The sequence below is a fragment of the Mandrillus leucophaeus genome, unplaced genomic scaffold (assembly GCF_000951045.1).
Source record: "Mandrillus leucophaeus isolate KB7577 unplaced genomic scaffold, Mleu.le_1.0 Scaffold80, whole genome shotgun sequence".
Taxonomy (NCBI): Eukaryota; Metazoa; Chordata; class Mammalia; order Primates; family Cercopithecidae; genus Mandrillus; species Mandrillus leucophaeus.
This window is the reverse complement of record NW_012108697.1, coordinates 1,070,114-1,096,341: the sequence shown is the minus strand read 5'-3', so window position 1 is coordinate 1,096,341 and position 26,228 is coordinate 1,070,114. Positions and strand designations below refer to the sequence as shown.

The 26,228-nt window shown below is 45.3% G+C and overlaps 1 protein-coding gene across 6 annotated transcripts in view; it reads right to left on the bottom strand.

The window, feature by feature from the left end:
- Positions 1–26,228, bottom strand: part of ABLIM1 (actin binding LIM protein 1) — a 277,318-nt gene that overhangs the window by 109,732 nt on the left and 141,358 nt on the right. For 5 of the 6 annotated variants that reach the window (XM_011967491.1, XM_011967492.1, XM_011967493.1 and 2 more), the window contains exons 5-6: positions 22,358–22,484; positions 19,714–19,807 (exon numbers count right to left, since the gene is read on the bottom strand). In XM_011967491.1, coding sequence (XP_011822881.1) covers positions 19,714–19,807; positions 22,358–22,484 — 221 coding nt within the window. Of the gene's footprint in view, positions 1–3,625; positions 3,898–19,713; positions 19,808–22,357; positions 22,485–26,228 lie in introns of those variants that run through there. The other variant, XM_011967496.1, reaches the window with a different exon arrangement.

Here is a 26,228-nt window from a genome sequence, read left to right as displayed (position 1 = left end):
TTGCTTGAACCCGGGAAGTGGAGGTTGCAGTGAGCCAAGATTGTACCACTGCACTCCAGCCTGGGTGACAGAGCAAGACTCCGTCTTAGAAAACAAAACAAAACAAAACAAACAAAACAAAAAAACCCATGGAGCTGGGGTTGGTGTGTGAACCAAAGCAAGAGATTGAGAGGATCTTTGGCTTATATATCTCTCACGACAGCACCTTTACATTCTGCACAGTCCAGAAACGTCCAATTTCAAGACATCTGCCCCATCTGCACCCCCCTTGCCCTGATAACCTGGTTCAGAGAACCAGGTAGGTTCTCTGGGCAGCACCACCTGATTCACCACAGGACACACAGATCACTTCTGATCATAAGCTCTTTCTTTCAACGGGAGAATTTTCTTAAAGAGGTGGTAAATACCTTGCCTTTGGGTCAGACCTTACAGTTACTGTGCTCTTTATCTTATCGAAACCATGAAGTGGCATTAACCCATGGGGTTTACAATAAGAGTAGAAATTTAATTTCTGGGCCTTATGAAGGCCCAAATTCTACAACCCACAGACCCACTTTTCCTGCATCCTTCAAAGAGTTTTCTGGTAGCCCCTTAGACATTAAAACCTGTTTGGATGGGGACCGGATTTGTCCTCTTAAAAAAAAAATTACAGAGAATGGGCTATATGGATACAGGGTGCAGACATGTGAGCTTGCTGACTAAGCTCCTGGGTGGTCTTTCCATAGAAATCATTGGCATTCATTTGTCTGTTCATCAACAACTGAGCAAACAGTATGAGCAGGCACTGTGCTACCTCCTGGGGGCACACAGACCTATAATGCTCACATTTGCTGCACTCATGGATCTTTGGTCTACTGAATGGGGGGAGAGGGGGAATTTTAATAACGAAGGAATGTTAATTAGAGAGCACATGGTATGTGTCACATTGGTACCTCCAGGTGGAGATAAATGCACGATTTGCTTTGCAATCAAAAGCAGAAACCACAGCTCTCTGATAATATTATGGGCCAGTCCAGATCTGTCACCAAGAATAGACTCCAATAAGTCAAGGTGTTTCCCTATCTGTTCAGCCAATGCTAAGCGCTGCCTCTACCCCCGCTGGGCTTGAGAGTCTCTTCTATGGAGTGGTACATCTCATCTGGTTTGGGTGGTGGTGGTAGCTCCTGGAAGTCATGGTGCTCAGTGCAATGTACTATATTCTTGGAGAAACACCAAGAAAAAGTGGCATACACAGCTTCATGCATTTTGTAATCTGTAAACCTTTAAGAGTAAACAAGCAGTAGCATTAATGCTAAAGGTGTAAGAAAAATTTTAAACAGAAACAAATCCCAGCCATTGACTTCATCGTTATCTGTAAATTGGAAAAAAAGCTGTGATTCTTCAATTGCACTCACAAAACAAGGCCCAATTCCTAAAAAAATCAAAACACTTTGAGACCCACTGGTACAGAGGGGGAAAAGAAAAAAGAAATGAAAGCATTCAGTTGCAGATTCCAGAAGAAAAAAAACTAACAGGCGTGGCCAGATTTACTAAAAGCCCACATTACAAACAAACAAACAACAACAGCAACAACAAAAAAACCTGTATTTACAGAAGGGAAAAGTATGGGTAACTATTTGCTTTATAAAATGGATCACTTAGCTTCTTTTTAAAAAAAGAAAAAATAGGCTATCCCCAGAATGCACTTTAGAATTCAACTGAGAGAAGTTTGACTTCTATACCAATCGTAGCACTGTATAAAATAAGCCCCACAAGGGCACAGAAGGAAAAGGGGGCAGAAGAATGTATATCCACAGCAGTCCTTGAATCTGATCCCCCATTCCCAAGATGTGATTTCAAACAAAACCCAAACAAAATAAAAACCAAATGGTCAGGCAAAAACACTTGTCCTGCCACTGTTCCTTGGACCCCGCCAGATCTCCCTAGGACTCCAGCCTCCTCTCAGAGCCCCTTCCCTGTCATTGGCAGCAGTAGGCCCCAAGGTGGTTTCCCTCCAACACTGGTTCCCAACCAGGGGCAGTTTTGCCCGCAGGGAACATTTAACAGTGTCTGAAGACATTTCTGGTTCTCACAGCTGGGCAGTGAGTCACCTGGTGTGTAGAGATCAAGGATGCTACTAGACATCCCATAGACAGCCCCCTGCAACAAACTATAATCCCATCCCAAACGTCAATAATGCTGAGGTTGAGAACCCTGGTCTATGGGAGCCAAAATCATGACCACCCCTCCAGAAAGTCAGGCTGCAAGAACTGAGTGGTTCACTTTCTGTCCTTTTAGATGAGCTACTGTTTAGTTAAAGAGAAAAACCTGCAGACTTCTGTTGTCATGATATAATATTCCCTAGGCCTACAGGATAAGCCACTGATGCGAGTATTAGACTCACTGACACATGAAAATGCTTAGACAACCCCCTTGAAAACATTGGTCAAAACATTCATTCTAAGTGTTATAAGGGATGCTTGGCAAGGCCTCACGCTTAGTCTTAAAAAGCCTTCTCAAAAGTAATTTATACCAATGAGCCGTGGCAAATTCACCTATTCTATAAGCACACAGTGACTCAACAAGCCTTTTGATTCATTTATAGAATGGCGACAATTATATTTTAATGAGTTATTTTCACTTACTTGTCAGAACCTGTTTTGGTAATCTAAATAACTTCACATCCTCTCAACATTCCTCATGAGGCTGTCTCAGGGAAAAAACAGGCTCAATATTCTTTTAAGTCACCAATCTCAGTTACGTGACAAATGAAGCTGCTACAGCCACCACACTCCTGCTGGGTTACGGCCAAACTCACATTTTTGTTTTTTTTTTTTTCTTTTCCAACATCATAAATCTATTTCTTTCACAGCTGAGATAACTTTCTTGTCCCATTTCTTCTTTCATGCTAGTATAGCACATTTTAAAACACTTTTCCCAAAGAACTCTTTACAGCATGATTTGATTAATAATTAGGTTTTTTAGGAAAACTATTTTCACTATAAAGGCCAGAATCTCTAGATTTCTTTTACTGAATATCAAAAATGGAAAGAGAGGCAATTATCAAGCTCTTTCAACCTAGAGCTGCAATAAAACACCCAAACGTTTTGCTTCCTTATTTTCATTCATTGGGAATTTCTTAAAGAAAAAAAAAATCTCATAAATGTACAGTAACAGCTAAATCTACTTATTCCCACGTGCCACTTCCACCACCAAATCCCCCAAACAGGACTCAAATGTAAATTTCACAGAGCTCTACAAACCACAGACAAAACAAAACAACCCCAAAGTCTGAAAACCACAGTCTCCTTTCAATCTTGGGGGTAGCAGCCTAAAAAAACATAAGCCTTGTTTAAAAGGTCAACGCACTACACTTCTCAGTGAAATAAATATCCAGCCTTTCCTGCTCTTCAGTCTAGTTCTGTATCGATGAACAAAAGCTCCTGTCGTTTCTTTTGTATCATCAGGAAAACAAAAAGTTTACATAAATGTATTTCAGGGCAATGAAAGTGACTTCTGTCGCCAGCATCCAACCACCACATTTGGAGGATCCGAGCGGCCTCCGACCTCACGAAGGAAGCCAGAAATCTCACATCTGCCTCGCAAAGCGAAGGACATAGGTCACCTTGTGCAATTCCCGCTTTACCTTAGGCCAGGGTTCCTTTTCTTCTAATTCTGTTCCTTGGCTGTGCTGAGCAGAGAACTCCTCCAGGCTTCAAGTTCAGAACACGGCCAAGAGGCTTTGTAGATGCCAGACCTCAGCCGGACAGACTGAGGCTCCCGCCCGCCTGGGTTACATACCAGGCTTCTCACTGAAGCTCCGCTACGGCAACGTGCATCCCTCTAGAGACGCACTCCGGAAACCAGCGCCGTGTGCGGAGGGCAGGCACACTCTCTCACGCCTCCTCTCCTCGCTTTACTTACTAGTTCAGCACACCAGCAACCACAACGGGCCAGTCCATGTTCCCAAAAAAGGAGGGGAGTAGATTTACTTTCTTTCTTTTTTTAAATGCAGGTGGGAAAGTACCACTTCTTTGCATTCACTCGCTATTGTCTGCATGTGAAACCGACAGTGATTGTCCCTGAGGCAGAAGCTTGTACTGAAACCAGATTCCTAGGCTTTTAGAGTTTCTTTCTTGGATTTGAGGTGATGGAAAGGTGCCTAGCTGAGCACAGCCATCACACAGCCTGCAGCCTCCTCTCGCAAGTCACTGCTTTTGAGGTACATGCAAGGAACCCTTATGCAAAAGTATAACAAAACTGAGTTCAACTTTTTATTCCCCTTTGTTACTTCAGAATTTCCATATTACTCTGCAGTACTGTTTGAGACAAATATGGTTGAAAAAAGCCTCTGTTATCAAGCCTTCTTGATTCATATTTTTGGTGCATTTTGTATTGTGTGTTTTTAATTGCAGCAGAAAATTACTGGCTACCTACTGTGTTGCAGGCATTTTATACACACTGCCTCGTTTTCAATGAAACCATCCCTGCAGAAATCTCAGGTGAGCCAGTGACTGAGGGGAAGCTGCAGGCTCTCTATGTATGTGAACAGAGAGGAGGAACTGGAAGTCTCTCCAGCGATGGCACAGCCCTTTTAATGTACTCTTTCTTAGGATGTTGGAAAGGTTTCTGTAACAACTCTTGTCTTTTTTTTTTTTTTTTTTTTGAGACAGGATCTCTGTCACCCATGCTAGAGTGCAGTGGCAAGATCATTGTGCAATCATGGCTCACTGCAACCTCCAAGTCCTGTGTTCAAGTGATTGTCCCACCTCAGCCTCCTGAGTAGCTAGGATTACAGGTGTGAGCCACCATGCCTGGCTATTTTTCTTTTATTTTTTTATTTTTATTTTTTGAGACAGTCTGGCTCTGTTGCCAGGCTGGAGTGCAGGGGCACGATCTTAGCTCACTGCAACCTCCGCCTCCCAGTGTGAAGTGATTCTCCTGCCTCAGCTTCGTGAGTAGCTGGGACTACAGGCACGCACCACCACAGTCAACTAATTTTTGTATTTTTAGTAGAGACGGGGTTTCACCACATTGCCCAGGCTGGTCTCGAATTCCTCACCTCGTGATCCTCCCTCCTCAGCCTCCCAAAGTGCTGCAATTATAGGTGTGAGCCACCCTGCCCTGCCACACTTGTCATTTTTAACAAGACTAGGATGATTTAGGAAAATTTTCATGGAGATTATTTGCCCACAAAGATCAGGAAATAAAAACACCCTTTTATATAGACATGTGGAATCTCTCTAAGCTGGTTTGGAAGAAGTCCCAAACATTGCTGAGAAAATGTAAGGTTTTAGCAACAAAGTTGTGCTTCTAAAATGAAGAGGAAACTATTGGCTTATACATTATAATAATTACAGGGGTCTTATTAAATTTCTAGTGCATTTTTCTTCTGAGGAGTCAGAAACTTCCATCAATGTGTCCTCACCACACCCTTATAGGGCCAGATCCTCAAAGTGGCATCTGTGGTCTTCCCTGTGCCAGAATCACCCAGGGCAGGGGTGCATGTTCACATGCAGATTCCCAGGCCTCCTGAATCAGAATGTCTGGGGTGAGGCCTGAGAATCCATACTTCATTATTTTTTAAAAGCATAAATAACTTCATTTTTATTGTGGTAAGAACACAACATGAGATGTACTGTCTTAAATTTTTAAGTGCACAATACAGTATTATTAATGATAGGCACCGTGTTGTGCTGGGAATCCATACGTTAAACAAGATATACAGGTGATTCTTAGGCATACTGGTTTTAGAACCTCAGCCTTAGATGGTAAGACCATTCGGGGTTAAGGATGGCACCTTTTACCTCTGTAATTCCTGAACCTCACCTCATGTTTGAGACATTAGCATGCAATGTCTGTCAGAGGAGTGAAGGTGTCCCCCTTTACAAAGGTAAAAAGGGACACTTACCCAGGCTTCTAGTCACGTGGCCAGAAGTAATCTGAGCATTAGAATTAGGCTCACTACCCACGAGTCTTCACCCTTTTTTTTTTTTGAGACAGAGTCTCGTTCTGTTGCAAGGCTGGAGTGCAGTGGTGCAATACTGGCTCACTGCAACCTCTGCCTCCCAGGTTCATAGGATTCTGCTGCCTCAGCCTCCCAAGTAGCTGGGACTACAGGCACACGCCACCATGCCCAGCTAATTTCTGTGTTGTTAGTAGAGATGGGGTTTCACCGTGGTGGCCAGGATGGTCTTGATCTCTTGACCTCACGATTGCCCGCCTTAACCTCCCAAAGTGCCAGGATTACAGGCGTGAGCTACTATGCCCGGCCTCTTCATCCTCTTTCTACTCTCCTATATTTGGATGATCGGTTTCTCTTTCTGGATTTTATTTATTTAAGCATCTCTATATCTTCTGGGATGGGGTCAAAGAGTATGGGTCATCTTCAGATTTACTGTATCAGTTCTTTCTGCTAACAACTCTTCTCTCCCTTCCACCTTACCTATCCAGGCCACATCAGGCTCCAAAATTCCAAATTCTATCCCTGTTTCCAAGATGCCTGCAACTCTGTGTTTTGCTATGGACCCATTAAAATAGTTTATGAAGTTTGCATTTGCAAGGCCACTCTGAAGTTTCCCTTTTCGGGAGGAATTTCTGTACCAGTTCATTTCCGCTGGGCTGGATGGGCACCAGCCCTAACTCCCTCCACCTGACTAGTTGGCAAACTACAAGCAAGTCCATCTGCTGGAGCTGGCACCATATCCTCCCCAAGGCGGGAAGCCACGAGGTCCAGGAAGCAAGCACATTCAGGTGTGAAACAGACGAGGAGGCAGCCTGTCCATGGTGGCAGACTCCTCAGCACAGCATCACTGCATCCAAAGGAACAAAATGCTCCCATTTTCCCTGCAGCACGTGCCATGTCCTAGGCCCTGGGGAAAGTTTCATCTCCTTAGCCTGGTAATACTGTGCCCAGAACAGAAATTATCCTGCTGACCTTTGGATGGTGCCATTTTTCAACATAGACCCCTCCAAGTTAAACACTCATCGAGAGGCCAACCAGGTGGAATCACAAGGACAAAATAGAGCCAAGGTAGCTTGAGATGCCATCTTCGGTGTGACTTACTAAGAACCCAAAAGCTAGAGAAGATTGCTGGAGGTAGTGGCAATGTCCAGCAGCGGCACAACCCAGATTCCAGGAGTCAGGCTGGCTAGGGTGTAGGGACTCACTTGTCTGTCTGTCTACCACCATCAGCTAGCTCGGCAGATACAAGTGGATTAGCAGGATCAGTCTTTCAAATGGAGAATGGGTCTGAGTGAGCCCAAAAACTTCTGTTTCCCTCATGATTAAGCTAAAATTAGTCTGTAGTAGAAAATATTATTTAAAAATGTTTAAACTGGCCGGTGTGGTGGCTCATGCCTGTTATCCCAGCACTTTGGGAGGCTGAGGTGGGTGGATCATTTGAGCTCAGGAGTTCAAGACCAGCCTGACCAACATGGTGAAACCCCATCTCTGGTAAAAAATACAAAAATTAGCCAGGCATGGTAGTACGTGCCTGTAATCCCAGCTACTTGGGAGGCTGAAGCAGGAGAATTGCTTGAACCTAGGAGGCGGAAGTTGCAGTGAGCCAAGATAGTGCCACTGCACTCCAGCCTGGGCGATGGAGTGAGACTCTGTCTCAAAAAAATAAAATAAAACTTATAAGCTGACTACTGGTTTGAAATAGAAAAGGACATATTATTATAATCTTGCAATTAAATCAGACAGTACAATCAAATCACATGTTTAAAGTGAAAGAAACAAACAAGGCTGGAAAAAAGTGAACAAAGCCTTCAGTAACAATAGCAAACAAAGATAAATTTCTCACCTTGACTACCCATTCCTTAAGAACCAAAGTCGACTTCTTTCTAGTAATCACCAGAAATCTCTCTTGAACTCGGGACATTTACTGTGTGTGCCCATTACTTGGCTGTTTAATACTGTGGGTCCAAAATTATTGTGTTTTTGTTGTTGTTTGTTTGTTTTGAGACAGAGTCTCGCTCTGTCGCCCAGGCTGGAGTGCCGTGGAATGTGATCATAGCTCACTGCAGCACTGCAGCTTCCAACACCTGGGCTCTAGCAGTCCCCCTGCTTCAGCCCCCCAAATAGCTGGGACTATAGACCCGCACCACCATATCCAGCTAATTTTTTAAATTTTTAGTAGAAGTGAGGTCTTACTGTGCTGCCTAGGCTAGTCCTGAACTCTTGGTCTCAAGTGATCCTCCTGCCTTGGCCTCCCAAAGTGCTGGGATTACAAGTGTGAGCTACCACATCTGGCCCTGGATTACCTTTGTGCACTGAGAGACACCGCCAAAGATTAAACTCTTTTTCTGCTCCCCCAAGAGAAGGTCATGAAAATTAGCTTGGAATTATTGAAGATCACCTCTGTAGGGTAGGTGGGGCACCCTGGAATCAATCATTTAGAAGAAGGGGCATGATCACCCCTTTTATGTCCATAGTGGTAAAAGAAGAGGTAAGCAGAGCCTGGGATGGGAGCTGGGAGGGAACAGCAGGAAGGGGAAGGGTGCTGCTCTGAGTCCCTGAGAAAGCAGACACAGGAGTCCTTCTGATGCCCTGATGTGCTGGGTTCTGGAGAGGAGAAAGGACTACTCTGGGGACATCATTTTGGTGCCCAGAATAGTGGCCAGTCCGGGAATTCCATCCCTTACTGCACTCGGTGGTAACTTGTCCAGGCCGGCTGTGTCTCTCTGCTGTTGAATCCCAGCCATTTCTAAACTGCAGTTCGCCCTTGGTCTCTGAAAAAGCTGCAGCGGCCCTGGGCACTTCTGATCCCTGAGGATGGGTGGGGGAGGGGGTTCCTGGGACACTCCAGGAGGTTTTCAGCTTGGATACTGCATGCCTTTTAAAGATGCATGGCTGCCGGGCGCGGTGGCTCAAGCCTGTAATCCCAGCACTTTGGGAGGCCGAGACGGGCGGATCACGAGGTCAGGAGATCGAGACCATCCTGGCTGACACAGTGAAACCCCGTCTCTACTAAAAAATACAAAAAACTAGCTGGGCGAGGTGGCGGGCGCCTGTAGTCCCAGCTACTCAGGAGGCTGAGGCAGGAGAATGGCGTGAACCCGGGAGGCGGAGCTTGCAGTGAGCCGAGATCTGGCCACTGCACTCCAGCCTGGGTGGCAGAGCGAGACTCCGTCTCAAAAAAAAATAAAAAAAATAAAAAAAATAAAAAAAATAAAGATGCATGCCTTATCACTCTGAGAACAAGCCCTAAATCTTATGTTTTCTTTTGTGACCCACCCCTGCCACTGCCACCGCCCTGCCGCATGTAGGGCTCCTAGCACATGCTCAGTAATCCTGGTTGACTTCCTGGAAGAGTCTCACTTGACCTGCCGGGGCAGTTATTCCCCTGCTCACACATTTCAGCCATAAGCTAAACTCTCTGAAGTTAAGTAACGCTGAAAAAAAAACCAAAACATCCTTTTAACTCAAGATAAATAGAAATTCTTTTCAAACTGTTATTTCCAAATAAGAAAGCCCTTCCATTTGTGCTGACAGGAAATGGGGTGATTTTTCCATAAATATTAAATCTTTACTGCATGGGAATGCAGTCTGCTGGTGCCATGTCGCAACACATTTCCTCCTGTTGTGAAAGTAAGAGAAAGTGGCCAGCTTCGGGTGAATCAGATAGATTTTCCTCAAGTCATTCATTCAATCAATGTGCTCTGCCCTACTGGATCAATTCCCAACCTGTTAGCCATGAAGGCGACAAAATATTAGCACCAGGTTTTTCTTCTCCAATAAAATGTTGCAAAACGAACTCATCACAAACTATATGAATGTATGTATGAAATCCAATCATACATTGGATTTCAACTGGAGTCTACTTTTCCAGCACTGGAGAGATTTTACATTCACTAAGCTACACTCTACAATCAAGGCCATGTCCTGTGCAGTGGCAACCTCTTGCCACACAAGAGAACAAAAATTTAGTCTCCCACAGAGGGAAAGAACCCAGCATAGAATTTTTTTTTTTTTTTTCCTGAGGTGTTGTCTTGCTCTGTTGTCCAGGCTGGAGTGCAGTGGCATGACCTCGGCTCACCGCAGCCTCTGCCTCCTGGGTTCAAGCGATCCTCCTGCCTCAGGCTCCTAAGTAGCTGGGATTACAGGCTTGCGCCACCACGCCCAGTTAATTTTTGTATTTTTAGTAGAGATGGGGTTTCGCCATGTTGGCCAGGCTTGTCTCGAACTCCTGACCTCAGGTGATCTCCCATCTCAGCCTCCCAAAGTGCTGAGATTACAGGCATGAGCCACCGTGCCTGGCCAAGCCTAGCATAGAATCTTGCATTAAGACATTTATTGACTTGAATGCCCATTCTTGCATAGATAGCTAGACAGGTAGATGTGTGTATGTGAAATTGAGATATAAATCACATACCATACAATTCACCCCTTTAAAGTATATAGTTCAGTAATTTTTAGTATGCAGTTGATCCTTGAACAGCGTGGGTTTGAACCACATGGTTCCCTTTCTTTTAACCAAACGTGGATTGAAAATACAGCATTCAAGGGATGCAAAACCTCTGTACACTGAGGGTTGACTTTTTGTACAAGTGAGTTCCTCAGGACTGACTTTGGGACGTAAGTATGTGCAGATTTACCAGGGGGATGGTGGTCCTGGAACCAATCCCCTGCATATACTGAGGGATGACTATACTCGCTGAGTTGTGTAGCCGTCACCACTAGAATATTTCATTACTCCAAAAAGAAACCCCATATCCATTAGCAGTCACTCTTTATTTCCCCCTTCCCCCAGCCCCTGGCATTCTCTAACTTACTGCCTGTCTCTGTGGATTTGCCTGTTCCACACATTTCATACAAATGGAATTGGACAATATATGGTCTTTTGTGACTGTCTTTTCTTTTCTTTTCTTTTTTTTTTTTTTTTTTGGAGACAGGGTCTCACTCTGTCACCCAGGCTAGAGTGCAATGGCATGATCTCGGCTCACTGCAACCTCCGCCTCCCGGGTTCAAGTGATTCTCCTGCCTCAGTTTCCCAAGTAGCTGTGATTACAGGGACCTGCCACCACATCCAGCTAATTTTTGTATTTTTAGTAGAGACGGGGTTTCACCAAGCTGGCCAGACTGGTCTCAAACTTCCAACCTCAGGTGATCTGCCCACCTTGGCCTCCCAAAGTGCTGGGATTACAGGCGTGAGCCACCATGCCTGACCCTGACTGTCTTCTTTCACTTAGCATAATGTTTTCAAGGTTCCTCCATGTTGTAGTATGTATCAGAACTTCATTCCTTTCTATGGCTGAATAATATTCCGTTTTCTAGATATACCACCTTTTGCTTAATTCATATTTAAAATGAAGTCATTTCTCCAGTTTATTGTCAAGTGATGGTCTGACAATAGAGAAGGTGACCAGTGTCTCAATATTGACCCTGTTTCACAGGGCCTTCCTGACTGTCCATTGATCTACAGAGTCCGAGAGCAGAGCTCCATGAAGAAAATATGCTCTCGAACTCGAGATAGCATCGTCCATCCACAACATTCTCCAAGGGCAGAGCCAGGTGGCCTGGTAGAGGCTACAGATGATTCAAGGGGGTCAGACTATGAGGCACAGAAACAGCAGACTCTATGAGCAAAGTCACTGATTTTCAGTGACATTTCACACTGGTAAAAAGTAAACCAACCAAGCAGTACATGTTTACTGTCCTGAGAATAGGCATAAAGGGGCCACCTGAGGCAGGCCTTTGCCATCCACCAGGAATGGTAAGTTTTGGTCCTTCAGCAAGTTATATCAAGAGGCAAACTGTTTTCTGTAATGATTATTTTCAGGTAGATGATAAAGTTCATGCTCTCTCTTGCTCTCCCCCTCTCTCTCTGTCTCTTTGTATATGTGTACGTCCCTATCTTCTAAATTGAAAGAGACCTATTTTCCTTATTTTTTTATTTTATTGATACATAATATCTTACATATTTATGGGGTTCATATGAGTACTTTTTTTTACATGTGTATAATATATAATGCTCAAGTCAGGGTATCGGGAGTATTATCACCTTCAGTATTTATCATCTCTATGTCTCCCAGCTACTTTGAAATATACAGTATATTGCTGGTTAACTGCAGTCACCCTAGTCTGTTACTGAACATTGAACTTCTTTCTTCTAACTGCATGTTTGTATCCATTCACCAACCTAAGAGATCTATTTTCTAATCATGGTTCTGTCACACCAATTAGCTCCAGAGTCTCGGGCACTCAGTAGCCTCATCTATAAATGAAAGTGACTGGTAACTAACTGCCCTGACCAGCTTGCAGGCCTGTCATGAGAATTAACTGTTTATGAGATCACTTGCAGATGTTAAAAATATTATACAAAGTCAGGATACAGTGGTGGCTCACTGTCCACTGGGACGTAGACCATCTCAACCAATATACTCAGATAACTTGATTTTTTTTTTCCCCTTCCATGATCCTCAAAAATATTCGGGTCTACAATTAATTAACTGGATGAAAGCAGAAATTCCTCTGAGCACAGTGAGAATGAGAAGAATGCAATTAGCCTTCAGCATGGACACAGGTTATTATTTGTTCCTTGCATGTGTATGATAGACACAGAACAAGAAAAGGGGAATCGGCATTTCAACTTCTCTTTTGCAAATTACATCTCTGATGGTGACAGAAAGAAACCTATGTTTTGCTCACTAGAGAACAGCTTAGCTCAGAACAAGACCTACTCACTGCTTATGATTACTGTGACATAACATACTTAAAATACCTATGCCAAAAAGAAGGAAGGGGACAAGGGCCTCAATTTATAATGTGAATTCGCCTCAGAAACATCATAAACATTTGTCCCTCAGCTTTGTGAAAAAGCAGTTTTTTAAATCAGTCCAAGAGCAAAACAAAACAGAGCCACCGGTTTTTAATTCCGCTGAGAGTCAAGGAAAAGGATTGGGCCGAATCCCACTGTGATTCCATTTCCTTCACTCCAGGAGTTCAGCAGGAGGGGTCTAAAAGCGAGTCTAAATCCTGTCCTGCCGTCCACCAGTTCCAAGTTAACAGATAAGGACAGGGCAGGGCTGCCTCATTGGGCTGACTCGACAGGCATTCCAGGGCCTAGGGGACTTGCCTCCGCTCCATCTGAGGCTCTCTTTCTTATGTGGCGGGTGTACAGGCTGTCTCTGACACCACTGCACTTTCCCAGAGAGCACAGGCGACACAGTAAATACCATGTGACACAAGGACAGGTGCCACCAGCCTGCCCGGAAAGACCAGATGAGCCCAGGCCCATTGATTTCTGGGTGCAGTGATGTGAGGAAAGGGAAATTGTAGGCCTCAGAGCCCCGCCCTCTCCCTCTGTGGTCAGAATGCACGTAAGACAACTTGCCTTTCAGGGAAGAGAACAAAAGAATACTCCCGTGCAGCCTGGCAGGTGCCTGCTCAGGGAAGCACCACTCTGCAGTGTGGGACGAGGGCTGAGCGCCTTTGTCCTGAGTGAACCAGTGCAGTGCTCCGTGCACACAGGCAGCCCCTGGGGGCATAGGAATTGCACAAGACAGCTTGAGAGGCCAAGAGAAAGTCAAGCCCACCCTTTGTTAGTCTGTTGGTAAAACAGCCCAAGACTAGGGGAAGAATATGTGGGATAAACCCTTTTCCTTTACCTTCCAGACTTCTGTTTTCAGTTTGACATTTGCTTTTTTTCCCAAACACTTGTCAAGAATAAATTCAACCTCTATCTAATCCAAAGAGGTATGGGGCAGGGCACAGTGGCTCACGCCTGTAATTCCAGCACTTTGGGAGGCCAAGGCGGGCAGATCACCTGAGGTCAGGAGTTCAAGAGCAGCCTGGCCAACGTGACAAAACCCCATCTCTACTAAAAACACAAAAATTAACTGGGCATGGTGGCGTGTGCCTGTAATACCAGCTATTTAGGAGGCTGAGACAGGAGAATCGCTCGAACCCAGGAGGTGGGGGTTGCAGTGAGCTGAGATTACACCACTGCACTCCAGCCTGGGCAACAGAGCAAGACTCTGTCTCAAACAACAACAACAACAACAACAACGAGGTATGGGAAGTATTACGTAAGAGTGTGGTGTTCCAGAGAAGATTCCACATCTTAAGAAAGCACCATCAAAAACAATCTACTTTTAGCTATGTGCCTAGAGATGGTTATACCTTTGTAAAGAGAGACCAAGAAACTCAGTTGCTGTCTTACTTAAATTTAGGGTTGGAGATACGAGACTAACCCCCTTATGAATTTTGGAGTCCTTACTTGATTGCACCCACCATGAGCTGCCTTCATTTTGAAACTAGCTGTTGCTGTTGATAATAACAACCATTTTGTTGCTGTTTCTTGTCTTTATGAGGTTAGCAGGTAACCACCTGTACCCTGGAAAGGATGTCTGCTGGAGTGAGAGCTCTCCTAGGGCTATCTACCAAAGATGGGAAGAAATGCATTCCAAAGAGATGCCCCACTCCCCCATGACATTAGTGACCTAAGTCTGAAGTCTCTTGCAGCTTCCTCTTACCATTAGGCGGTTAGGCAGAAAGGAGGTGCAGGCAAGGGAAGGGGGAGGAGGAGGGGAGAAGGAAGGGGGAGGAAGGCTGCCTCAGAGAAGTTCGGAGAAAAGATGGCGAGAGCAAACTCGAGTATCTCACACTAATTTGCCCCTATACTTCTTAATTAGGAGGCAGGTTGTAAATATCTTCAGCACTCTCCTAAATTTATAAGTTAATCAGCAGAAGCATTTGAAGATGTACCATTTATAGCAAGATCTCCCTAAAAAGAGAATCTTGCTGTCGAAAACAAAACTGAAAGCAAGTGATGAGAAATCAAGCTACAATTTGAGTGTAGGCTCTATGCTGAGTGCTACATGCTGGTTTCCAGAAAAAAATAACCATTGGCTCTGTCTGATCCCTTACAGCCAAGACATGAGAATTCTAGAACTCAGATCTTTAGAGCTGAAGTGACTCCAGGAGGTCTAGCAGCCCAAGTCTTGGAATTACATGCATATTTTCAATTCTTGCACTTAAAGAAAAGAAAACTGAGGCTCAAAGAAGTGGCAATTCTTGCCCAAGGACCCCCAGCTGGTGAGTACAGATTCAGATTGGCTGCCACCCAGAGCCTTTTCACTGACCCGCTGGTGCTCAGGCTCACCTCCCCACCCCTTCAAGCTGATGTGATTTTCCGGGCTTACAAGGATTAAGGAATGACAGAGACAGAGAACTCAAGGGCTGTTAGGAGGTTACATGCCAGTCCCTTTACCTGGGAAATAAAGACAGCCCCAAGAGGCTGAACAACCTGCCCCAAGTCACTCAGGAATGAGTGACACAGCCAGACCTGGAGCATCTCTTCTCTATCATTGTCCAGTGACCTTTCTCTTTCTCAAAGGTCCCTCAGGTGTCTGATGGCATCTCTGGTGACACCACACTAGAGAGGCCTGTGGGTCCTCTTAGAACTCAGTGAGTGTTAAATTAAAACCACACAGGGTCTGCAGGCCTCGCTGGGATGATATTTGTGTGATTTCCCAGGCTTACTCAAGCGGGTTGAATGGTGACCTGATGGTCACCAAAAGAGACTCCCTATCAAATCCATGGAACCTGTGAACGCTTATTTGGGAGAGGGGTCTTTGTAGACGTAACTAAGTGAAAGATCTTGAGATGGGGAGGTCATCTTGGATTATCTGGGTGGGCCCTGATTCCAACGACAAGTGCCTTTACAGGAAAGAGGCAGAGGGAACTGTAACAGAGAAAAGGAGACAACACGGAATAGGCGGCCATGTGAAGACAAAGCCAGAGACTGGGAGGCTGCCACAAGCTAAGGAACATGCAGAGCCATCAGAAACTCGGAGAGGCGAGGAAAGGCCCTTCCCCAGAGCCTTCAGAGACAGCATGGCCCTGCCGCACCTTGCTTGCAGACGTCTCACCTCAAGAACCGAGAAAACTCAGTTTAAGAACTAACCTCAAGAACCTCAAGAGCTGTGTAAGCTTGTTGTTTTAAGCCACCACTGCTGCAGCTGACACAGAAAACTCATACATTTGTAAAGGGATAAAATAAATTTATCTGTGGATAAAATAAATATAAAAAACCACAAAAACCCAAGGTTCACAGTATTTACAAAATGTACCATTTATAGCAAGATGTACCACCATCATAAAATTTCCCCACCACCAAGACCCAAGCGTGAGAGGCCGAGGGAGGAGTGTGTGGAGACCGCCCTGCTTTGTGTTGGTAACCAAGCCAAACTGACTCACAAGCTGTCACACGTCAGCGTGATAACCCTGCAGGACATTTTTCTAGCTCACACGCCCATCTGAGGACTACATCTGCTGGATGGATTCTGAATCTGAGGCTGAACATGGTGCAAACTACTCCCAGACGTCTCAACTCTGAAAGCCCCAAATGGAAAGTCTCCAAGTCTTAAGCCTCACAAAACGGCCTTCACAGAAACCTGAAGCCAATTTGAGAAGAGGCCTCTGCAGCCACAGGGAAAGCCAAATGACTCAGGTCTTGAAGGAGAAAACAGAGTGAGCAGATGTTTCTTCCAAACGGCATGTTCTTGGATCTAGCTTTATTTTAGATTTTCTTCCCCACAGCTGTCGAGCTAAATCTGAAGGGTATCAACGCGCGCGCGCGCGTACATACACACACACACACACACACACACACACACTCTCAGACACACACACACACAGAGCCCTTTTCCCTCCCCAACATGTTTTGGGGGAACACAGCTCCACATGTGGACTAAGAAGACTGCAAACATGGCTGTCACAAATGTGGGGATCGCGTTCAGTGTTTTCTCGCCTCTCTTTGTACAGCTGGACATCTGGGAAATCATTCTGATGTTCCATTGTTTTTTTTTTTTCTTTTCTTTCCTTTTTTTTTTTTTTTTTATGAGGGCCAGGCTTGGTTGCTCATGCCTGTAATCTCAGTACTTTGGGAGGCTGAGGCGAGAGGACTGCCTGAGACCAGGAGTTAGAGAGCAGTCTGGACAATAGAATGAGACTCCCATGCTTTACAAAAAATAACAAAATTAGGTGGGTGTGATGGCATGCACCTGTAGTCCCAGCTACTCAGGGAGCTGTGGCAGGAGGATAGCTAGAGCAGGAGTTCAAAGTTGCAGTGAGGTATGATTGTACCACTGCACTCCAGCCTGGGCAACAGAGCAAAACCCTGTCTCTTAAAAAAAAATAAAAAAAGAAAAGAAAAGAAGATGACGACAACAAAGAAGGAAGAAGGAAGAAAGAAGAAAGAAGTTAGAAGGAAGAACGGAGGAAGGAGGAGGGAGAAGTGAGAAGGGAGGAGGAGGGAAGAGGAGGGAGGAGAAGGAGAAGGAGGAAGGAGGAAGGAGGAAGAAGAAGAAAAAGAAGAAAGAAGAAGAAAGGAGGAGGAGGAGGAGAAGGAAATTTCCAAGTTGCTCCCAACTCAACAGGTTTATTTCAATCCTCCACAAGAGATCAAACTCAGGAATGACATCATGGGAAATGGTGTCAGGCCCCAGTGAGGGCACTTCTGAGAAGAGCTCTCTCGGGAGGGATGAGGGATAGACTCAGGGCCAGGAGGGGAGGCACCAACCACTGCATCATGCTCTGAGCACTGTGATGGGACTGCTCGGACTCCAAGCTCCCCTTCAGGTGGGTCCCATCCATCTTCTCCAACAGCCTTCCTGGGGATATGCTTCTTTCTCCCTAGTCAAGACACTAGTTTTGAAGTGCCCTTGGGTCAATAAAGCTTTATTGGAAAGGCTACGAGAGAACTCTTTCCACCCTTCCTGTGTGTGCGGAGGGTGGGGGCCCATTTCTCAGGCTCCACTCCAGCCAGCGCCACCATCGTTTTGTGCCCAGAGTTCTGTAGTAGCCTCCTAGCTGTTCTGTCTCCACCTCAACTCCCTTCCCAGTCATTTAAAAAAAAATCTGAGCTGAAATGCACGTACCATAAAATTAACCATTTTAAAGTGAACAATTCAGTGGCACTGAGTACATTCATTCACAATGCTATGCAACCACCTCCTCTATCTAATTCCAAAATATTTTTATCACCCCAAAAGGAAATCCTGTATCCGTAAAGCAGTAATTTCCTATTTCCCCTTCCCCCAGCCCTTGGCAACTACCAATCTGCTTTCTATCTGTATGGATTTACCTATTCTAGATATTTTATGTAAACCACATCATATAATATGTGGCCTTTTGTGGCTGGTTTCTTTGACTTAGTGTGTTCTAAAGGCTCATCCTGTGGTAGGCAGCACTGCTGCAAGGCTGGATGATATTCCACTAGACGGATACACCACGTGTTGTTATCCATTCACCTGCTGATGGACTTTGGGTTGTTTCTACCTTTCGGCTGATGTGAACAGTGCTGCTGTGAACATGTGTGTACATAGATTTGAGAACTCTCATATGTTCTTTACACAACAACCTGGTCTAATCACATGACACTCCAGCTACAAGCAGTTCAATGGCTTCCCACCGCTTTTAGGGTAACACCCAAACTCCAGAATGTCACTCTTGGGACCCTGCCCACTTCTCCAGCATCATCTGTCACATCCGTGCTCCTGCCCAACTGACGTTTCTTATGTATGCTGTGCTTTTCCTCACCTCTGCGCCCCTGCAGGTGTTGCTCCCTCTTCCCAGAACCCTCTTCCTCGGGCTAAGAGGCAACTGCATTTGACCACAATCACACCCTTCTCTCCCAAGTGCAATCAGCTGCCCAGGTCCCAGCACACAGCCAATGCTGGCCCCTCTGTGCTTTGTGGAAAGGGCTTACAGTGGGATTTAGGGGGCCACGCTGGACCTTTGCTGTGAAACCCACGGAAGAGACAGTGCAGCCCAGAAACACCCTGGTGGGGGTGCCTTGGATCTCTGTCTGGGTCTCTGAAACGTGCCCTGCTGGGAAGGTGGAACATGGCTCTGCGGATTCAGCAGCCTGGTGCCTGACTAAGCACGGTGACAAGCTGCAGGACCTGTAGTCATCCCCCTAGTTGTGAGGCTTCCTGATCCACCTCTGCTTGGGTCATACTCTCCACCCTGGCAGGTGGGCCACGGGTGAGGCAGTCTTACTTTCTCCTTGGACCTGGCTGACACCCCACAGGCCTGGGAGAAGTAGGGTAGCGACTCCTTCTGAACTCTGGCCCCAGAATTCTGTGTCTCACCCCAGAGGAACTGGCTCAGCCCAGAGGCAGAAGCCTGTGTGGCAGCTGCTGAGAAAGCAGGAAGAAAGCTCCCCAGCTGGAGGCGGTGGCACCTGAACTTGACAGACTTCAGCTCAGCCCCGGCTACAGGGTGCTCTGGGTCACACAGGATGTGGTTTTTGAAGGCTGGGGAAGCCAATGCCTCTACCTTTCCCCCACCCTTCCTTTCTTAGCTTCCATTCTGAGCCTCTGCTCCCTGAATCTGCACACGCCCAGAAATGCACGCATACACAGATGCACACACGCACACACGGATGTATACACACGATTTCGCATCCTCTTCATTTACTCTTGTCTAACTTCTAAAAATGAAAATGGTCTAATATAGCCTCTCCTACATAACTCCCACCAGAACCTTTATCATGCTTTTCTTTTTTTTTCCTTTGCAAATTCTCCATCATTCTAATTTCCACGTGAGCCTTTGAGGAGAGTGCAGCACCGTAATTCCCAAAGACAGTCACCTGCAACTATTTTCTTTCTCCACAGGTAAAAAAAAAATGGAGGAGGCGGGAAAGGGTCCCCGTCTTGTGTGTTTCTGAGGGCCGCTGAGGAAGATGGCGGTCGCTGTGAGGGAGCCGGTCTGCCACTTACCTCCAGGACTTTCCCTGTGATAAACTGGTGACATGCCTCACATTTCACCCCAAAGAGTCCCTGGTAGTCCTTTTCACAGTACGGGGCACCATCCCTGCAAGACAAAAGCGTGTTCAGCTCCTGAGGAGGTGGCCAGGGGCTGGAGAAGACACCAAAACCACATTTCTCCAAGGTCTTTCCACAGAAGGGCAGGACGTATTTTCTCCCACCCAGCGTTCACATGCCTGGTAATCCAGTCAGGCCTGACCAGACATGATCAAAACCACAAGCGAAATGATCCAGAGAGCGCTCTGTGGCTCTTGGTGCCACACAGGCGAAACGGCCATGTCGTCATATGATCACCCTTGTTGATTTTGTACTGTCTCAGAGCTAACGAGCAGAAAGCCTGGCAGCATTCTCTCTCCAGAGGCCCCCTGGGCATGGAGGAGCACTGAGCCCACTGAGCCCACATAACAATATTTAATAAACCAGAGAAAGAATGGGATTAATGAACCTGAAGAAGATACTGGCAAATCAATAGGCAATATCACACCTGAAGGCAAAACACTAGAGACAATTTCATTAAAACCACAATAAAGGCAAAGCTATAAAATATTGTTAACGTATATAATACGTATATTTAATAATATGACACTGAGGCCAGGCACGGTGGCTTATGCCTGTAGTCCCAGTACTTTGGGAGGCCAAGGTGGGTGGATCAGCTGAGGTCAGGAGTTTGAGACTAGTCTGGCCAACACGGGAAGCCCTGTTTCTACTAAAGAAAATACAAAAATTAGCCAGGTGTGGTGGCGCACAGCTGTAAATCCCAGCTACTCAGGAGGCTGAGGCAGGAGAATTACTTGAACCCAGAAGGCGGAGGTTGCAGTGAGCCAAGATCACGCCATTGCAATCCAGCCTGGGTGACAGCATGAGACCCAATCTCCAAAAAAAAAAGAAAAAGAAAAAGAGAAAAAGAACACTGAGCCCATCAGATGTGGGCTCAGCGTTCATCCCCCCACCACAAGGGGCCCACATGCCAGACTACAGCCTCTGAACAGCCTCCAGACACCACCTCCTCAGCTCTCAGGAGGCCTCCGGGGCCCATGGCTGCCTCCTCCAGCTCAGGCAACCTCCTCCATTTACCTTGGAGCACAGGAAAAGTATTATATCCTGTGTGTGATTGCATGGTAAAGCTATAGAGTGCCACTCTAGACTGCCAAGTTACCCACCACTGCACAGTTTGCAATGTTCCGTTAGAAGCCAGGCACCTGTCTTCTTACTTTGTCCATCATGGTCAACTGAAGAGCTTCTTGCCTTTTCTTTTCTTTTTTTTTTTTAGACAGAGTCTGGCTCTGTCGCCAGGCTGAAGTGCAGTGGCGCGATCTCAGTTCACTGCAACCTCCGCCTCCCGGGTTCAAGCAATTCTCCTGCCTCAGCCTCCCAAGTAGCTGGGGTTGTAGGTGCCTGATACCACACCCGGCTCCTTTTTTGTATTTTTAGTAGAGACGGGTTTCATCATATTGGCCAGGCTGGTCTCGAACTCTCAACCTCAGGTGATCCACCCGCCTCGGCCTCCCGAAGTGCTGGGATTACAGGCATGAGCCACCGCACCCGGCCTTCTTGCCCTTTCAATGCAGGTGTTTCAGCTTTACCCTGGGCCTGTAGAATCAGATTTCTAGCGGGTGGGGCCCAAGCAACCTTTTGTTTGTTTGTTTCACTATATTTTTAAACTACATTCATTAATATTTTTGAATAGTGATTTCATGTGGTTGGGGAAATGAATGAATGAATGAATGTATTTGTTTATTTTTTGAGACAGGGTCTCACTCAGTTGCCCTGACTGGGGTGCAGTGGTGCGATAATAGCTCACTGCAGCCTTGATCTCCTGGGCTCAAGCAATCTTCCCACCTCAGACTCCCAAGTAGCTGGGACTACAGGCATGTGCCATCATGCCTGGCTTATTTATTTATTTATTTAGTTATTTAGTTATATTAGTAGAGATGAGGTCTCGCTATGTGGCTCAGGCTGGTCTCGAACTCCTGAGCTCAAGTGATCCTCCCACCTTGGCCTCTCAAGTGTTGAGATTACAAGTGTGAGCCACTGCACCCAGCAGAAAAGTTTTTTTTGAAGCATAAAAAGGTATACAGTGGAAAATTTCCCCTCATTGCCAGGCTACATTTGTTTTTTTAAAAAACCCTCACTTCCTTAACTGTAGCTATTATCCACTGTTATTGAACATGAGCCCATTTCCTGGCAGGCTGTTTTGTGCACAGTCCTAAACGGCTGACAACCTAGGCCTTGCGTGTTTTTGGGGGGCGTCTATAAATGTACTCCAGCCCTGGAAGGAGGACAAAGGCTTACTAGTTCCTCATAGGAGAATGAATAGCAACAGGGAAATTATTAAATGCTTAATTGGTGATGACATACAGTATAACACTGTCATTGTTAAATCCGGCAATGATTAACATTTCATTAGGTTTATAGTAGCCAAAGCAGAAGAATACAATTCTTTTCAAAAGTTTTATAGCAACAAGTTCATTCTGACAGCAGGATGTGAACAATTTCAGCACCTTTGACAGCATGGGGCCCCTGAGACCAGGACCTGCAGAAGAACCACAACGCCTGGTGCCCACTGAAAGGAACACGTGCCCGCACCCAGCCTTACTTGCTGATGTACTCCCCGGTGAGGACCTTCCCGCAGGACTTGCATTTAAAGCACCCCAAGTGCCACTGCTTATCCAGCGCCAGCAGTGCCTGCCCATTCTTGATATCTCTTCCACAGCCGGCACAATCTGAAAAAGAGCAGCCACCAGTGGTTACTACACATTTCCTTTGCTAAATCCAAGCAGGCAGCCCAATTTCAACCCCACTGTGTGCCCATCATGCACTCAATCAATATTTACTCAAGCACCATCTCAGGTCAGTTTCTTTCCCTGCACAAAATCTTTCTCGGTGAAGTCTCACAGGCTGTGTCCTCAGAAGGACACAGCATGGAAGCTTCACGAACGTCCATGGATCTAAGAGGATGGGTGTCCTTCACCCATCTGCTTACTTGGGGTTTTTTAATGCACCATCTGAGCTACAGATCACACAGAGAATATTTAATTATAGTGTCTTGGCTGTGATTTTAAGAAAGTACTCATAGGCATTTATTAATTGAGGCACTGTGAACAACTCAGCACTTTATGCTGATGCCTCGCCTAACACTATATACGTGATTACTCCTGGAAGGCTGCCCGTAAATCTCATTTTTGTAAATGGGACCCTACTTCATTATCAACCCAAACTAGCCTTTCAAAGATTTGTGATCATCAGTTAAATGGCTCTTAATTCCTTAGCTTTCAATTCTCCTTGGCAGGCTCCTGGAAGGATAATAAAGGAGAAATTATTTCTTCATAGTAAAGAGTGTGGGCCTGGAGTAAGACATCCCAGTCCCGAACCCCAGCTAACTCCTTGTTGGCTAGCTATGTGATCAAGGCAAGCTACATCCTTTTGAAGCCTGGGTTTCTTCTTAGGGAAGTGGGAATGTTGTCAGCACCTGGTCTCAGGCCTCTGATGAGGATTCAGGGCATTTAATAGATTTAGCAGTAGATGGCACATTGGAAGTGACCAGAAACATTTGCTGTTATTACAATTGCCATAATTAATCTGATTATTGACTGCTTCATTCTGTTAGGGAAGTTGGGTATTTAAAAGAACCCAGAAGACTATAAAGTGGTGCAACCTTTCTGGAAAGCAACTTCAACATCTACAGACATTTTCCAAATCAATGTACCTGAGAGAATGAAAGCAAGCACGTGTCAGGTTGGCCACGGTGCTCCCAACTGATCATACGGAACACACACAGAATAAAGCCATGTCCTGGCAAGGCCACTTAGTGGCCGGGTTTGGACCAAGACAGAGACGAGGCCACTTGGTAACCCAAAGTGATGAAACAGCCCCCTCTTCTGACCACATCCATGACTGCCACTGCTTTCCTAATGATGCTTCTAGCCCAACTTTAATTATTTGACCATCCAGAAAAATCTAAGAGACCCAATCACTGACCTGGCCCTGCTTCTTGACAACGCTTAACCTAGAACTGCTTCTGCTCCTTTGAATCTTCTTTAAAATTACCTAGCACATGGGCTGGGTGCGGTGTCACAAGCCTACAGTCCCAGAACTTTGGGAGGCCGAGGTGGATGGATCACCTGAGGTCAGGAGTTCAAGATCAGCCTGACGTAACACGGTGAAACCTCGTCTCTACTAAATACAAAAAATTAGCCGGGCGTGGTGGCGGACGCCTGTAATCCCAGCTACTCAAGAGGCTGAGGCAGAATTGCTTGAACCTGGGAGGCAGAGGTTGCAGTGAGCTGAGATCATGCCATTGCACTCCAGGCTGGGCAACAAGAACGAAGCTCCATTTCAATAAATAAAGAAATAAAATAAAATAAAATAACCCAGCACAAGCCCAAATGCTGTGAAAACTCCTCCAAACTGCACCCAGAGTGGGCTCACGATTCCTCTGGCTTCCCTATTGCTGCAGCTAGTTCAATAAACCTGACCCGCTTTTTTATTTTTTTTTGATGACGTGTATTTTTGGTGATCTTGATCAGTGGGTGTTCACGTAACCTTAAGATCCAGTAATTATTTTAGGTCTAAGATTTTATTCTACAAATATATTTGCAAAAGCATGTATGTGCACGCATATATTCCCTACAGCATTTCCCTAACGACAAAAACTGGGAATAGGCGATATGGACATCAGCGAAGGGCCAGTTAAATAAATTATAGTATAGTCGATAATGGAATACTATATGCTGCTCAAAAGAACGAGGCAGATTTGTGCTCTGGCATGGAAAGATGTTCAAAATAGATCAAGTAAAAAAAGCAGGCCATAGAACAGTAAGCATAGCATAAGCCCATTCATAAAAAAGTAGTAAAGAAAATGGTGTGTGTGTCCTAGTCCCAGAATAGAACATTTCTGGGGGAAAACATTAAAAATTCTGAAGAAACTTCCCTCTCTGGAGGAGGACTTTACTGTTTAACTTCACATGCTCTGTGTTGTTTGAATTTTTAAACCATGATAATGTAAAAAATTTGACTATTTATAACATTTAAAAATACAAGTTCTGAATACTGCAAATTAGAATTTCTTAATGTATAGCTCATTATCTAGTACACATATGAGTACATATTAGAAGGTCATGCACAAATGAGTGTATGTTAGATGGTCACAAAAGATTAAGCATTTTTAAAAGCTGGGGTTTATAATAATTCCAACACCTGACCAAAATTTTTATAAAAGGAATTTCACATCTGGTAGTTTACTATAAAGATAAAAATGGAAGGCCATGATATTTGTTTAAAAATATAATTTTTAAAGTTTAGGAGCACAGTATGGATATAAGAAAATTGATAGTTTTTTTAAAAAAGACTATTTTTAGAGCAGGTGTAGGTTCACAGCAAAATTGAGCAGAAGGTACAGAGATTTCCGATACAACCCCAGTCCCTACCCGCGGCAGCCTCCCCGGTTAGCAACATCCCCCACCAGAGTGGAACCGTTGTTACAATTAATGAACTGACATTGACACATCATGATAGCCCAGAGTCCACAGTTTACATTAGGGTTCAGTCTTGATGTTGGACATTCTGAGTTTGGACAAAGATACAATGACATGTACCCGCTATTACAGTATCATACACAGTAATGTCACTACCCTAAAAACTCTCTGTACCCCGCCTTTTCATCCCTCCCTCCTCCTAACTCCTGAAAACCACTGATCATTTCACCGTCTACATAGTTTTGCCTTTTACAGGATGAAATGGACAGTTTTTTAATTCAAGCCTAACTGAAATTTTTCTTTATTCTTCTAATTACATAATTCCCACTAGGTGGCAGCAAAGATTTAAATAATAAGGAAGCTGCTGTTCAATAGAATTTTTGAAGGCGAAAATCAACTTTCAGAAATGGCTTTTACATTTTTACAAATGACGTTGGACGGGCACAAGGAGGGTGACAGAGTTGTTTGCAGTCTCCCTGCTGCACCACCAGTGAGGTCCAGGGAGGTGGATGGTGTGGGGAAGGTAGGGTGGCATGGGCTTTGGTGTCAGGAAGACTTGAGCAAGTTACTCTCTCCAAACCCTCATTTCTTCATCTGTAAAATGCTGACAACAGCCATTGCCTAGGCTGCTATAAGGAAGAAAAGAGATCATGCACTGTAAAGTGTTTTGCATAATACAATGCTTGGTACATATGAGCCTCTCAATAGACTCCCGTTTTCCTTGGTTGGGGGCAGAGTTAGGTCTTGGGCTCTTTACAAGCACCTCAGTGACCAGATATCCCAGAGCTGTGAACGAAGCAAACACACAACTTGAAAATAAAAACCATTGTTAGGGGATAGAAAGTCTTGAAGGCTTGGCCTGCAGCCAGTCAGAGGCTGAAGCGGAGTTACACCCTATACAAATGAAGGATTGGCCCACAGCCAATCAGAGGCTGAAGGGGAGTTACACCCTACACAAATGAAGGATTGGCCCACAGCCAATCAGAGGCTGAA